The sequence below is a fragment of the Achroia grisella genome, unplaced genomic scaffold (genome assembly GCF_030625045.1).
Source record: "Achroia grisella isolate CSIRO2021 unplaced genomic scaffold, CSIRO_AGI_Agris_v1 utg1179, whole genome shotgun sequence".
NCBI lineage: Eukaryota > Metazoa > Arthropoda > Insecta > Lepidoptera > Pyralidae > Achroia > Achroia grisella.
In genome coordinates, this window is record NW_026712591.1 from 2,136,319 (window position 1) to 2,151,260 (window position 14,942).

General features: G+C 29.7%; 1 protein-coding gene across 1 annotated transcript; it reads left to right on the top strand.

Moving 5' to 3' along the window:
- The first annotated feature begins 2,135 nt into the window (after positions 1 to 2,135).
- LOC131852421 (protein yellow-like) lies at positions 2,136 to 14,174 on the top strand. The gene is made up of 8 exons (XM_059203103.1): positions 2,136 to 2,201; positions 7,743 to 8,179; positions 8,347 to 8,468; positions 9,009 to 9,235; positions 10,856 to 10,970; positions 11,342 to 11,422; positions 12,250 to 12,360; positions 13,521 to 14,174. The coding sequence occupies exons 2-8, from the start codon at positions 7,750 to 7,752 to the stop codon at positions 13,659 to 13,661; spliced, it is 1,227 nt and encodes a 408-aa protein (XP_059059086.1). The 5' UTR covers positions 2,136 to 2,201; positions 7,743 to 7,749; the 3' UTR covers positions 13,662 to 14,174.
- Positions 14,175 to 14,942: the final 768 nt, after the last annotated feature.

Sequence of the window (14,942 nt, forward strand, 5' to 3'; positions counted from 1 at the left end):
ATTTTTAAAATCAAACAAGATGAGCCCATCAAAGACAGCTTACTTACAAAGAAAGCAGCGTCCTTACTAGTTTATAGCATTGTAGTGAAGTTAAATAATAGTACCAATCAATTGAATTAGGGGTCATGGTCAGCGGTTGTTGCTCACGAGTTTAGTTTCGACTTTTGTTAAGTTTTTGGCCTTTGGATGACACCTTTCCCACAAGTACACAAGGTCTTGGACTAGTGTATGCATTTTTTGAATATTTTTGTAACTATTCTAAGTTTGTTATGATATGATAATGTATACAAATGGTAATTATTGTAATTAAGCAAATCTCGGATAAACGTAACCAAAAAAGTTTGTGATTCTTGAATTTACCTATTCAAAATGCTTTTACGATTTATGCCCTATTAACATATTAACGTTAGAAGTACAGCTGCATTATTTATTGAAAATATCGTACACTAAATATTTTTTCCATATGTGTACATACTTCTATAGATATAGAGATATACTTATATAGATTATAATATTATTGGGGAGAAGGGGATTGTTAGTAAAATTTATTAATCCACATTACTCAGGTCAGTCAGGTTGACCTCCACGCGGTTTCCCTTGGAAACCATCATGTCAAATTTCTAGTGAATTTAACGCGATGGGCTAACTGACCTGACCTCGTCTTATCATCCTCCACTGGTGCCCCGCTAGCGTACTATTCCCTTATCATCCATTAAAAAAATATCAGTATTAAAATCTATAGCTATCTATTTATTAATACACATATTCTTAGAGTCTTCACATCATCGTCGTTTGTTTGCTGTTTAGTTGTTTGTTTTTTTCGTTTAAATATAGAAGTCTCTCATTTGTATTTTAAGAAACTGATAGTCATCTTACATCTATTATTATTATACTTATAAAAAAGAACTGATGTATTGACTACGAACCACAAACTTTAACATAAACGTGATACATGACTCATTCAAAATAGTAAACTTTGTCTACGGATATTAACATCCAATTTGTTAAGTACCATTGTCATTTTGGATGGGTTTTTCGAGTGATTTGTAAAATTACCATATTAGTGTGTATCCATTGAGCGGATGTACCGGTCATGGGATGTAAAGTAAAACCTTGAATTATGCGCGACGAATTCACAACATCGCACCCGTGCAGGCGCCCAATTTGATTTTACATACGTACATACGTGACAGCATGCATTATAGTGCCAGTCTATTGATGACAATAGTACTGTTGCTCAATTCTATTATAGTTTCGTTTTAATTGGACTTCAATTTACATCTATTACATTTTGACTGAGTAACAAGTTTGAATTTCATAGAGCGAAATTAAATTTTCATTGACATTATAGTTCAAATTTGATACTTATCAAACTATTAGTTATATCTTTCGGCGTTGCCTGGGTGGAATATAAGCATTTACTATTTTTTAAGTTACATTACAAAGAAAACGAGAAATCAAAACTTTTATATTATTCGTATAGGACTACTGTACAATATACATATACAAACAAATACTGGAGAAATAACTTTAATTGTTAGTATCTATTTCTTTTGGAGCAACTAAGTCGCTTAAATAATAAAAAAGCAACGGTGTTGTCAGAACAAAAATTACACGAATATCTCATTCAAACGACTTATTAATTAATTGGGATAGACAGATGCCTTCGTTCTTCTTCGTCCCATATAACGCATTCTAAGTTATATGACTACTAGCTAAATCGTTAAGGGCTGAAGAAGTAACAATCATAATCCACCTACAAAGTCAGTTTCATATTAGTATATTTTATTTATAGATTATAATGGAATGCTGCTCCCGCCTGCACTAACGGTATACCTACACGTTGGAGGGTCACCAGTGGAGTTGATAGGATGAGCATAAAGTCCAAGGTACAGGCCTCCCGTGTGGAGGGTGAACCTAACATGATACTGTTGCTACAAACGGAACCACTCATTCTCATTTCTGACATTATCTTCCTCCCCCCGCCACATTAATATTAGGATTATATGGAGTTTATAATGTGTATAATTAAACATTTTTGTTTAGCGGTGAATTTTGGTAAAAGCAAGCAAGCGGTTCATTTTTCAAAGTATTATGTATACACATATAAAAGCTGCCAAGACCTCGAACTGTTTAGTCTGAGAGCGCGGCCCCGTAGAACCGGTCGCCTGAACCATCGGTTGACGCTCAATCACTTGCACGTAAGTCGTAAGTTATATAGTGCATGCATTAAATCTCGCTTTCAACACCTAGGAGTCGTCAATTCAATAGAGCCTGCGATTGCAAAATATTGTGATGAAGGTGATTCTATACACCTATACCTATAACTTATATAAATATTCTGGAACGTGGTATACTTTATTGAAATTTATATAGGCATTGTCCTTATTGATTTTTTCATTAAAATAATGACATAAAGGTACAAAGTCGAGGCTTTTACCTTTGTTGGTTCCGTGCTCCATGGTCATCACACTACTTTATGTCTTATGACAGGTGTTATGGAAATGTATAATTGTAGTGTAATTTCAATTAGGTATTATCTGTGCACGTGATTTATATATAAGGCTTATTGTGTGTTCCGGTCACCGTAGTTTTTTATTTCTTAAAGAACTTACATGGAGCAGTTGAAAGTTTATGCGGGTTCATAATTATATATTTTATACTTACTGGTCAGTTAAATAGCAAAGTTTTTTATATTATTTGTATGAGTATGACAAATTTAATAAAATAAAAATATTATATTTTTCACAATAGTAGGAACAGAACAAGAGGACAATACCAGAAGGTATTTTATATTATATTAAAAATGTATGTACTATTCGCAGAATTTTAAATTTTATTGAACATAAGACTGTAATGGTTTCAAATATAGTACATAATGGACTCCCACGAGATTTCAAATATTCTGATTGGCAAATAATCACGAAGGTCCTTTTAAATACGGCTCGACTTTATTTTTATTTTGGATAATTGGTCTATTTTTTTAATTGTTTGAGAAATACTGTAAATATAATTTAGCTATTAATCAATCTATACTTATTTGATAATAACATATTTTATCCTTAGGGAAAAATCACTTTGAAGTAAGATTACGTATATAAATAGATACTAAAAGTATGATACATTTTATTTCTACACAGAACGTTGTGATTTTATAAATTGTCTTGTTGAATAATTTGAAGTTATTGAGGAAAACTTAATTATATAATAGTCTGATGCAACTAATATTGATTCATATAATAAGAGTAAAAGATTATTTGAAATGAAAATTAAACTATCCAGCACGCGAGGCGTCTCAATGCTCAGTGGTGTACTCACCGTAATATGCACCGTTTTAAAAGTTATTTTTATATCTCATAAAACTCGTATTTAGCAGATAAATGTATTTATAAACATTCATTGCAAACAGTAGATACATGTGAAATTATTTCGCGACTAAAAGTCATATCTATAATTGTTGATTTATGAGAGGCATTAAACTCTTAGGTGAATATACAAATATCTGTATAACGGAAGAGGATAAATATTTTTTAAATAGTTTTATTCAAATGATTTGTCAATAACAGAAGTAGATTATGTCATCTGCGTTAGTAAAACCCAATAGTACATAGTTAATAGTCTATATTAGTGGGTTTCTCACATACTTTACTTATTATAGTCATTATTACTGACTTTTTATAATTATTGTAGATTGGATTTCAATTTTTTTTTATTAAAAATTACAGTTGAAAGGCTTTTCGGATGATGTAATAAAAATATATTAGCACCGATTGTACAAGTGTTGATCAGATTATCTAAAGTTTATAACAAAATTGTTTGAAAATAAATATAGAAAAAGGAATTTGTCGTTCAATTTGAAGAATCTAAGTGTACGTAAAGACTGAGACAAAAAGATAGTTAATATAGTTCAAAGGTATAACATCGTTCATATGTACTTAGTCAAGACACGAGATTGAGAAAACTAAAATTTAATTTGCCCATATTATAACCTTTTCGATGCAATAATTACTATTTAAATATAATAAAACATCTGTTCTCGTGACTCATATAAAGTATACTTTTAACAATTAGCTTATATTTATATTTTTGTAACTGTAATCTTTGTTAAGGTAAAGTTAAAACTGTTTAAATAAACAATTTTAGTATGCTCAACTGTATAGTTGTAGTAGTTATACATGATCAATATACATTACATATTTTTTAAATGCAGTTAAGAATATTTTATAAGCAATCTATAAGATCTACCTACTTATCTAAGAGCATTAACTTCAAATAATTTATGTAGGAAAAATTTAAGATACAGCGTTAAAGCGTTATGAGGTAACAATCAAATTTGTTTTTCTTACAATTACAATTGTAAAATAAAAACAAATTAAAGTGATAGTATTCATTTTAAAATAGCAGTAACAAAAAAAATCCAGTTCGTTAACGACTGTACTAGATTAATTACTTAATTAGTCGACTTAGCTATGAGTTTGGACATTTTTTCAAATCTACCTGTATGATCATATCATAGAAAATTGCTTGAGATTACCTTATAAATTTGGTATTTACTCATTTTTCATTAAAGACATCTTGTAGTACATCTGACGATGTTGTAACATGGTAATGACGCAGTATTGTGAAGCAGAGTATCTCAAACGCTATTATAATAGTTTCCTCACGTTTTTGCAGATGACTTGTGATCTTTTTATGGGGAAACAGGCTGGGGTGCAGCCTGCAGATGGTAGTTACTGACAAACTCTTCCTTATCTCAAATCAGTCTCGTTATGTAGGTAGGTACCGCTTCGGATTGCTTGGGAACTGTGACAATGAACGTTATACAATATGCAACAATAATTAATGTTGGATTGTAAGTAAAGAACGAGATTACATGCCTAATTTGATAATAATGCTCATATTCATTCTGTACTTATTAATTTCAATATCAACCTTCTATTTATGTGTAAATGTTATGAAGCATTTATTCTCAATGGTCAAAGTTGGATTAGCGACAGTATTTAAAAAATACATAAGATTAAAAATAACCAAAAAATACACGAAAACATTCTATATCTATCTATATATAGATATTATATATATAGATGTTCTATATATAGCAGGCTTTAAAAATTCACTATGACATCCACATAAAATTTCAGAGCGCTTTAAAAACGATAATAATAATTAAAAATGTATCTAATCTAATTATTTATATATTTTTAATGGATATATATATACATGCAATTATAACTAATAAATAGTTAAATAAGATTAATTTACTGACTGTTATAACAGATTCATTTGTATAATTATGAGTATTTACATTTAGAAGAAACTATGTCATAGATTGAAAAAAAATCAGTTAAATACGGATTCTTCACTAGAACAAAAATATTCTGTCACTTTTTGTAGTCAACCATAACGTAATGAGAATTAAATGGAAACAACATTTGATCTGCTGTGGGATTTAAACCAGTTTAGGTATGTAGTTAATGAAGTATCAAAATAATTTCAAGGATTTACAACAAAATAAAAAATTACTACCAAAATAAGTTATAATTAGCATGACTTACCTTTGGCGGTATACTAGTCATAACGTAAGTATGTTGGTTTACCTACTATAACTAAATTATGTTTTTGATGTCTAATTTTTCACTATACGGCATCGAATTTAGTCGAAATAAATAAATACAAATAGATATTCGATCAACTAATAATATGAAGTTAAAATATGTATAATATTTAGGTATTTAACAAAAAATAGAAATAAATGTTTGTAAAAAATATTTCAAAGATATATATTCTCTCTAGTGCTAAGAGGACAACACTTAGTTTAACTCCAGATGATAGTTTAACACTTTGATTGCAATAAAGAAGAAGATTACCTAGAATAAATCTTTACAAAGTTATTATATATACTTTAGAAGTATAACGTAATACTATATATCCGTTTAGATTTATATTTCTTTACCCGTCTAAGGAAAAAAATATGTAACATAGGTATTAATGTAGGTAAATATAGGTGTTAATGAAACCGCAAAATTTTTTAACCGTAACGAAAAAAGATTGTAATCATGTCTTATCTATTTAAAAAGTAAATATAATAATTTATTATGGATCTAATTGAATAAAATTGTAATTAACTGCATCCGAAATGTCTTGCAATGGCAAGGGAAGAGATTGTGGCAAGTCACGAGTTTTTGCCGCAAGTCAAGGTCTCCCGTTGGTAGGTAAACTACGTAATGAAATTCATGGATTCTAATCAATTGCTGGAATGTTAAAATTATGTTATATTTAATTAACTTATATAATTATTAATAATTCAATCCAGATATATAAAGCCATTACTTATTCGGCATTCTTAAAATCATGTGCAGTTAAAAAGTAACGACTGCAGATAATAAATATATAGTATGGTATTAACCGCACTCTTATTAATTTCATTATCACCAAATCCGTTTATAAATATGTGCATATTGAAATCTATTTTTATATAATGAAGTATCTGTAGATATTAAAGGCAATGAAGTATTTTATTTGTATAAAAAATACAAGAAATTGCAATAACATTTTTGTTCAACAATTTTTTTAATTTCTATTATAAATGTTTATATAAATTTATAATTATTCCATGTTATTTTTCCACTTTAAGACGCCTAAGATTATTTATTTATATATGAAGTCTGAGGGTAACATATAAAATAGAAATTACAAAATAAACTTGATATCGAAATTGTTTAAAGTAACTGTGAAAAAATAATATAAAAACAAACTGTTTTATTAGTGACCGTAACATACCAAATGTGTTATATAAGGCAAATTCAGTAAAATATTATGAAAGGATTTAATAGACACTAGAGTTTTAATAATTAATTCGTGCGGAATTGATTAAATTTATGCTACCTATGTAGGTAAATCGATTACTTCCTTATTCCTATTTTCTATATTCGTTTTCTTCAAATGTATTAAAATCGTAGTCTTGATGAGGCTAGACTGTCTGATTATCTGCTTTTGTATTAAGGTGTTACGTAATATCACGGAATATGTAGTGGAATTTGTGTCAATATAAGATTTTAGAGATATTCAATTGTTTAGTACCTATAACACAAGCTCTGTTTAGCTTGGGACGAGGTGCTGTGTGTACCCTGGGTTATTATTATTATATTTGATAGGATCTTGCCAGAAAGGATTTTCAGTGAATCTGACCAAAAAAGTGATATACACTAAAAAAATCGTATGTTTTCCTATTGTTATATAGGAGTAAATATTATAGTTAAGGAGTTACACTTTTGCACTTCTATAGCTAAACGTAAACAAAGGAATAACATAAAACTCTATCTAGCTTTTATCCCGCAAGTTCGTTGAGATGATCAAGACGATCTGTCAAATCACTGTAGCCTACGCCGGTACCTCTATTTTCGATTTTCTCATTATATGTATGTGTATCTATTTCAACAGAAGTTTATTATATATTCTTATCACATCCTCGAATCCACATAGCATGGCCATTTGTATTTCTATATTACACTTTCTGTGAAATCAACTTCTTCGCTTTATGAAATAATGTCATCAAACAGGTATATAATACCTATACTCGTATTTTATTTCTATGAAATAATATATTACCGAAAACTCTGCATTTAAAAACATATCAGAGAATGGTAAAGTATAAAGGCTGTCTAGATTTGGTAAAGAATAAACAATAATTGTTTTATTTCTTCATTTTAGTGTTTAGTAGTAATTGTATGTTTTTATTCCAGATTCCAAATGAGGGCATTAAGTATTACCGTCGTCCTTGCATTGATATCAGTATGTAAAGCGGCACTTCCCCAGCTGCGCTTCGCATGGAAACAAATAGATTACACTTGGGATTCACCCGCCGATCGTGAAAACGCCATTAAAGATGGCATATTTGATCAGAAAAATAACTTTCCAGTTGGTTTAGCTCGATGGAAAAATAAGGTCTTCGTTACAGTTCCAAGATGGAAAAGTGGAGTAGCTTCTTCTTTGAACTACGTGGATTTGGATGGTCCCTCAGACCAACTGTTAAAGCCATATCCCTCATTCAAAGATAACCTGGTCCCTGATAGTGCAAAGGCACCACCTTCGAACAGTTCTGTAATATCGGTATTCAGAGTACACGTAGATCCGTGCGACAGACTATGGGTTATGGACACAGGATTTGCAGATATATCCGGTGAGCTAATTTGATTTATTGTATAGGTATTACAAATTGAGTAAAATTTTACTACGATATATTTTATTTGCGATTTATGTAATTTAAATACGAGGTTCGTTATTTTTGCAATAAATGCAGATTCAGCGATTTCAGCGATTTAATAATATTTTATTGTTATATTTTAGGAGCTGGAAATCTCATTGTTGAGCCATCTATAATCATTTTTGATTTGAATACTGATCAACTGTTACATCGGTATTTTCTCAAACCAGAGGATATGAAAGAGGATAGCTTTTTTGCTAATATCGTAAGTATATTATTATAAATGATAATATTATTTAAAGTATCTATGATTTTATATATAACAATAAATGTAGGTATTTTATAAAGCTAAAATTTAATAAAGTTGTTGTAGGTACTTCCTATGTGAAAAAAATATTAGTTAGATATGTAATAATAACTTACGTTTCTTGCATTGACATAAGGTGTCGTTTAGCATTAATAATTTGTAAAATTGTTTTTATCACAATGTAATAACTACTCGCCATAATGCATGCATTATGGCACGGTCTAAGAAACTTGAGATTTTTATGTGATTTGTATGCATATCACATTAAGGTTGTATGTTTTGTCAGGTATGTATTTTATTATAATTTAATTTAATTTATTATGCATTACAGGTAATTCTTAATCGATACCTATAAAAAGCAGGAAAATTAAATGGTAACATATGTCAAAACCTACGTAATATTGCAAATTTAACAGTGCTGATTCATCTGTATAAAAATTTCAAAGCTTATGGAGATATCTGCATGCATATGTAAATAAATAATATTGACATTTGCAGGTTGTTGATGTGGACAAAAACACTTGTGACAATGCATTCGCATATTTATCTGACTTGGGAGGGTACGGTGTCGTCGTGTACAGTTTGAAGCAGGATGCATCCTGGCGCGTGTCGCATCACTACTTCTTCTTCGAGCCGCTCTTTGGCTCCTACAACGTGGCTGGAATCAAGTTCCACTGGACCGATGGTGTGTTTAGTGTGGCTTTGTCAGAGCCCCGGGAGAACGGGTGAGTGACTCGAATGACCTTAATTATTTAGTCTTTATTGGAACACGTACGATCGGAGATAAAAAATAACTGTAGGCGTGCAAAAACGTTTAAATTTAGTTAAACTTGAGCTATTATTATAACGGGCCTTATATTTTATTATACTGCCAAGAGGGATACCGTAGTGACCTCTTTGGGAATGTAAACATATTGCCAATAGCAATGAACTTATTGATATCCATACATAACATAATTATTTTCAAACAGAATTAAATTTTTTCGAATTCCGTATACTCAAATATACAAATTTTATTGAGATATCTCCCTGAATGTAGATAGAGATATTTATTTTCATGTGTATGATATAAGCCCGTAATAGGAAAGTATTTTAACATACTCGTATGTCTCATATATATATATATATATGTAGGCATAGTTAAATATATAGTTAATAAATGTATGTAAATATACTTTCCTATCACTGGTTTATACGTAATTTTGACGTCCTAATAAAATATGTTCATTATGTTCAGTATTTAACAAACAACAGTTTATGTTTGTAATGATTTATAAAAAAGAAAAAATTATTTAATTCTCTCAAGAAAACAAACTACATAAATAATTAACAAATGACATTCGAAAAGTTATGTTGATGGTATGTCAATAATAAGGTTCATGAGATATAATTTATTTGTCGTTATTTTAATGGAGGTCGCGCTATAAAATATAACTAGTTGACAAATAGGTACTAGTAGGTTCCTTTATTATATTTTATCGTCATGTTTAGTAGGTACAAGTAACTTTCGAAATAGTCCAAGGTTGTTATAACTTACAAGTTTTGGAATATGAAATTATGAACAATAAGATAAAATTACAAGTTTAAATGAAAATTTAACTGTATAGAGTCAAATACAGTTACAGTTAATAAAATTAACGGTTATTTGATCCGTTTGGTTAACGGCTTAACTTAAATATACCTACTTATTAACAACAAGGAAAACGATAAATATACAGAGTCTTAAGTATGTTATATTTACATTTTAAGCTAATCAATTAATTCGTTATAAAATATTCTATGAAATTAATAAAGGTAAATAAAAAATATTTATTTGTGTGGATAAAGAAATAATATGCGATTACAGTATATAGTGGATATCCTGTAATCGCATATTGACAACTAGCAAAGACAAATCCTCATATTTTCAGTTATTTTAGCCTACTTTTCTGTTTTCAATGCTGGGCAAAAGCCTTGTTTATACCAACAAATTTGTCCCATTCATCAGCAAAGTGGTACCGGTAGCGGTATCAGTTTTGGTCTACCATGATATCGGTACCCGTCTCTTGATATTCAATATGTGAAGAGTGTGACATTTCAGAGTGCATCCTGGCCTACTCTCACTTATTATTATTGTATAAAAATATTTAATTGCCATTACATAAATGTTTACGTACCCTCAAGTCTTCATTTTACAACAACGATTTGCATCATACAATTACTCATCCACATAATGACATTGTTGAACGTTCTTTCAGCGAATTATTCAATGCACAACACAAAAAACTAAATTATATTAGAACATTTAACGTTATATTGATCGCAATAATTAGACAGGTACTGACAGTTTGTAATCTACGTTACAGATACAGAACAGCATTCTTCCATGCAATGTCCAGTACAAAGGAATTCTGTGTATCCACAGAGTTGTTACGGAATTACACCAAGCTTGACAAGTCTGAGGCGTTCCACGATTTCAAGGTACGTTTGATGGTGACAAGTTGATAACAATCATTGTTGCTAATTAATTAACTATCTGGGCTAATTATTTAATATCGAAGTGTTAAAGTTAGTGAAGCCTTACGTTAATTAACGTAACCTGATAAATTTAATTAAATATTGTAATTTTGATTAGTAACAAATAAAATTATATTAAAATTGTCTATTGATACGCAAATTCTAGTCACTTCGTTTTAACCTACACCAATAAACTCTCATTAATTCTACTACTGGAGTTTAGGGTTTAGTATTTTTAAACTTAGCCCTCAAGTGTTATTTTTATTCAAGTTGTATATTTGGTTAATGCGGTCTCTACTCCTCAACTCCTATTTATTAACATAAATATTTTACAGCTGCTGGGCGATCGAGGTGAAAACACGCAATCTTCTGCTAGTTATTTTGATGAAAAAACAAAAGTACTTTTCTATACGCAGGTAAGTGTTGTGTGAGTCCATAACTAATATAGGTACCTATAACTAGTAGAAGTAACATATACTTTTTCAATAAATGAAAATCAAATGTCTTGATTATTTCGTTGAAATTTAGAAAAAACGAATAAAGTTTCTTTATTTTACTGCCAATATTTGTCTATATTATCTTGTATTTGTTATTCATAAGTTTGATATAGTTAAGTAGGTATATTAATTTGTTGTGTGGTGAGTGGTATCCACTCTTGTGTGTTCTATTTCTCAATGATATTTAACCTTCAATTCAACGTCGCCGTGGGCAATCTGATAAATAAATATGCACATAATTAATTTCTAAAACTATAACACAATACTAGTTGAGAATAACTAGGTTTTATTCAGAGATATACATCTATAATTACTTGATTTACCTAAAGATACAAATACGGTCTGTATTTATTATGAATACACGGTAAGCAGAACGCGACTGCATTTTGATACCAACTTTATTGATTTACTTATATATTTGTTGGTTACTTATAATTTCCATTATCGAACTAACTCGATATTAAAATATATTTAAGGAGTTTTTATATTGATATTAATGTATATACAACCTCTATATAAAAAGTTAAGAATTTTACGTAAGTAAATATACAAACAAAATGCAGTTTGCTTTTTATCTTCAGGAATACTTAAAGAGTACTTTGTCACAAAAAATGTAATACCAAATAGCCATATCCTATGCATAACAATTGTTCCATTCCGTTTCATTAGTAGTAATGTAATAGCTAAAAATTCTTTACAATAAATTATTGTATACCATATATTAGGAACATTAATATTTTTTACAGGTTAATCGAGACGGTGTTGCTTGCTGGAACTCTAACAAGCCATATACTCCTGAAAATAACCCTATAGTGATCACCGATCCTAAGCTCTTTGAATTTACTAATGATATTAAGGTAAGTTATATTGTATAACAATTGAAAACAGTTAAAGTTATATGTATTTAGAAATAATGGCTGGTACAAATACAACACCAAGAGATACCAAATAAATAGGTACTAATTATAATTAACTTTCACTCTAAAGTAATTAGGTAGAGTTGAATGATGGAATTTAACAAAACATTTCTTATCCGCATATTCAAGTAACAGAGTTATACGTTATAGTTAGTTATTTGTAACACAGGACAAATGCTAGCTTGTGTCCTGTGTAGTCACATCCATTATGTCAGAGGACATCGCACTCATTATAAAGAAACATTAGGTTTTCAGTAAAAACAGTCTCTGTTATTAATTTATATTTTTAATTTACAGCATTGTTAATATTATAAATACAAGAGATACTGGTTGATCTCATAAATTTTTTGATTATTCTTGTACATACATATGTACAGTTTCTCATTTTCGCCTCTTGAAGTGATTTACTAAGTGATAATTAAGTCCGCTTGTGTTTTGTATTATGTACATTTTATTTTATATCTATTCATATAAATGAAATCGGAGTGTCTGTTTGTAATATTAAAATAAAAATTGTTTACTACATGCATATGAATATAAATACGGTACATACATCAAAATAACATTTTTTATAATTTTTGTCTGTCTGTTTGTTCCGGCTAATCTCTGAAATGGCTGGACCTATTTTGACGGGACTGTTTTTGGCAAGTAGCTGATGTAATAAGGAGTAACTTAGGCTAGATTTATTTTAGAAACAATCTTTTATTTTACAAAAATAAAATAAAATTTCACGCGGACGAAGTCGCGGGTACAGCTAGTTCTAAGTATACTTGAATCTTATAAATGTACATTTTTTTTAAATTTGGTATTTACAATTGTTGACAGTAGCATTGTCAGTTTAGGCTAATAGCAAGAGTAGCAAGTGCTATAGAACCGCGTAAAGAGTTCCCCACGCTATCACTTCTTTCTGCACATACATAATAGAAATAAGAAATGTAACCAGTTTTTAAAAAAATACATGTAAATCTTTCCCTCGACGCTCAGAAGGAGAAATTAAGGGCTTCTTGAAAGAATTTGCACTAGACCCGTGTTGGTTCTATCCGGCAATGGGCAGTGGGTATAAATAGGTATGCAAATACTAATCAGGATTAACATTACAGGTGGACAATGAAAGCAATCTCTGGATGCTGTCTGACAAAATGCCGCGGTTCATCTACTCTAATTTGGACTTGAATGACATTAACTTCAGGATTTTCAGCATTAGTACCACTGAAGCCATTGTAGGCACCACTTGCCAATAATATAGCAATATTTAACTTGCACTTGTCTGCATATATGTTCACGTATAATGAGTTTATGTATATTTTTATTGAAATAAAAACTTCATAAAATATATAAACAAATGGTATAAAAAGTATGTTTGTATGATTCTATTATTATTCTGGTTTATTTGTAAATGTTTATAATTTCAATAAAATGACATGCTAAGATTGTTTACTTGATATAAAAGAACGGAATGTGTCTATTTTATTTATTTGACAGCTACGCTTCACTATCAGCTGTGTGTGTGACTTCAGTGTATTTTTAATTATTTTGGAATCATAAAATATGGTATATTTGGTGTGTATGTATAGAATTAAATTAAAGTTTCAATGACATGTGTAACCACCGATCATTATAACCAATATTTTTACCGGTATCAAAAAATAGTTCACAACAACAATATTTATGTTTTATGAAATGTTTAATATAAAAAAAACGTTAAGTATAGAATAAATTATAGTATTACATGTACAATTAATTTTAATGAAAAAATAAATATTAAGAAAACATTTTACATATTTATTTCTATCTTGTACGATACACACACAGAAATGCAAAGAGCCATAACACCTTTTCCTCAGGAATGGTAATTTATAAGGGTTATCACGTGCGTGATATGAGAACGTGATTTCCGTGGTGCTGTTCATGTTGCCACTTACCACAGTTGGGTTGTCAGCTTGTTTGCTATTCCAATTAGATACATAAAAAAATAATAATCAAATAACCCAATTGAATTAAAATTTATTTGATGGTATGATATTCCGAGGTTAATATAGTAGACACTTTTGTTTATCTGGGTCTTTACCCCTTGACCCTTGTTTGACACTGATTCTTTATGTCGTACAAATGTAGGTCGAAGTAGATACTGCTGCCTAGCTGCGATGTAAACTAAATAAGGTAGAAAAAATATTTTAAAAAGCTTGAAACCCATTCAGTTGTTTTTGAGACAATCCGAACATATATACTGAAAAAATCGATTTTTTTTTTTTCATAAAGTTATGCCGATTTTGTATCTGTGATTGTGGCATTGTTTGTCTTATCTCTTTAGTTTGAAACAAAAGAACGCCGTCGACAAATACAAATTAAAAAACAACAATTAAAACAAAATTACAGACAAACAACAACTATTAAAACAAATCACATTAAAATTTCTATCCCGACACAAAACAATAGTAGGTCATAGTGAAAGTATATGATTTTCCTCGATTTTTGTTTGCGTAGACTGAGAGGAAAAATTCCGGTTCTTCCAGAGAAAGTGA

Excerpts from the sequence above, each read along its gene's own strand:
- LOC131852421 (XM_059203103.1), top strand. The coding sequence starts at position 7,750 with ATGAGGGCATTAAGTATTACCGTCGTCCTTGCATTGATATCAGTATGT. Across the intron at positions 9,236-10,855 it reads TCAGAGCCCCGGGAGAACGG|ATACAGAACAGCATTCTTCC; the intron begins GTGAGTGACTCG and ends TCTACGTTACAG. Across the intron at positions 12,361-13,520 it reads AATTTACTAATGATATTAAG|GTGGACAATGAAAGCAATCT; the intron begins GTAAGTTATATT and ends TTAACATTACAG.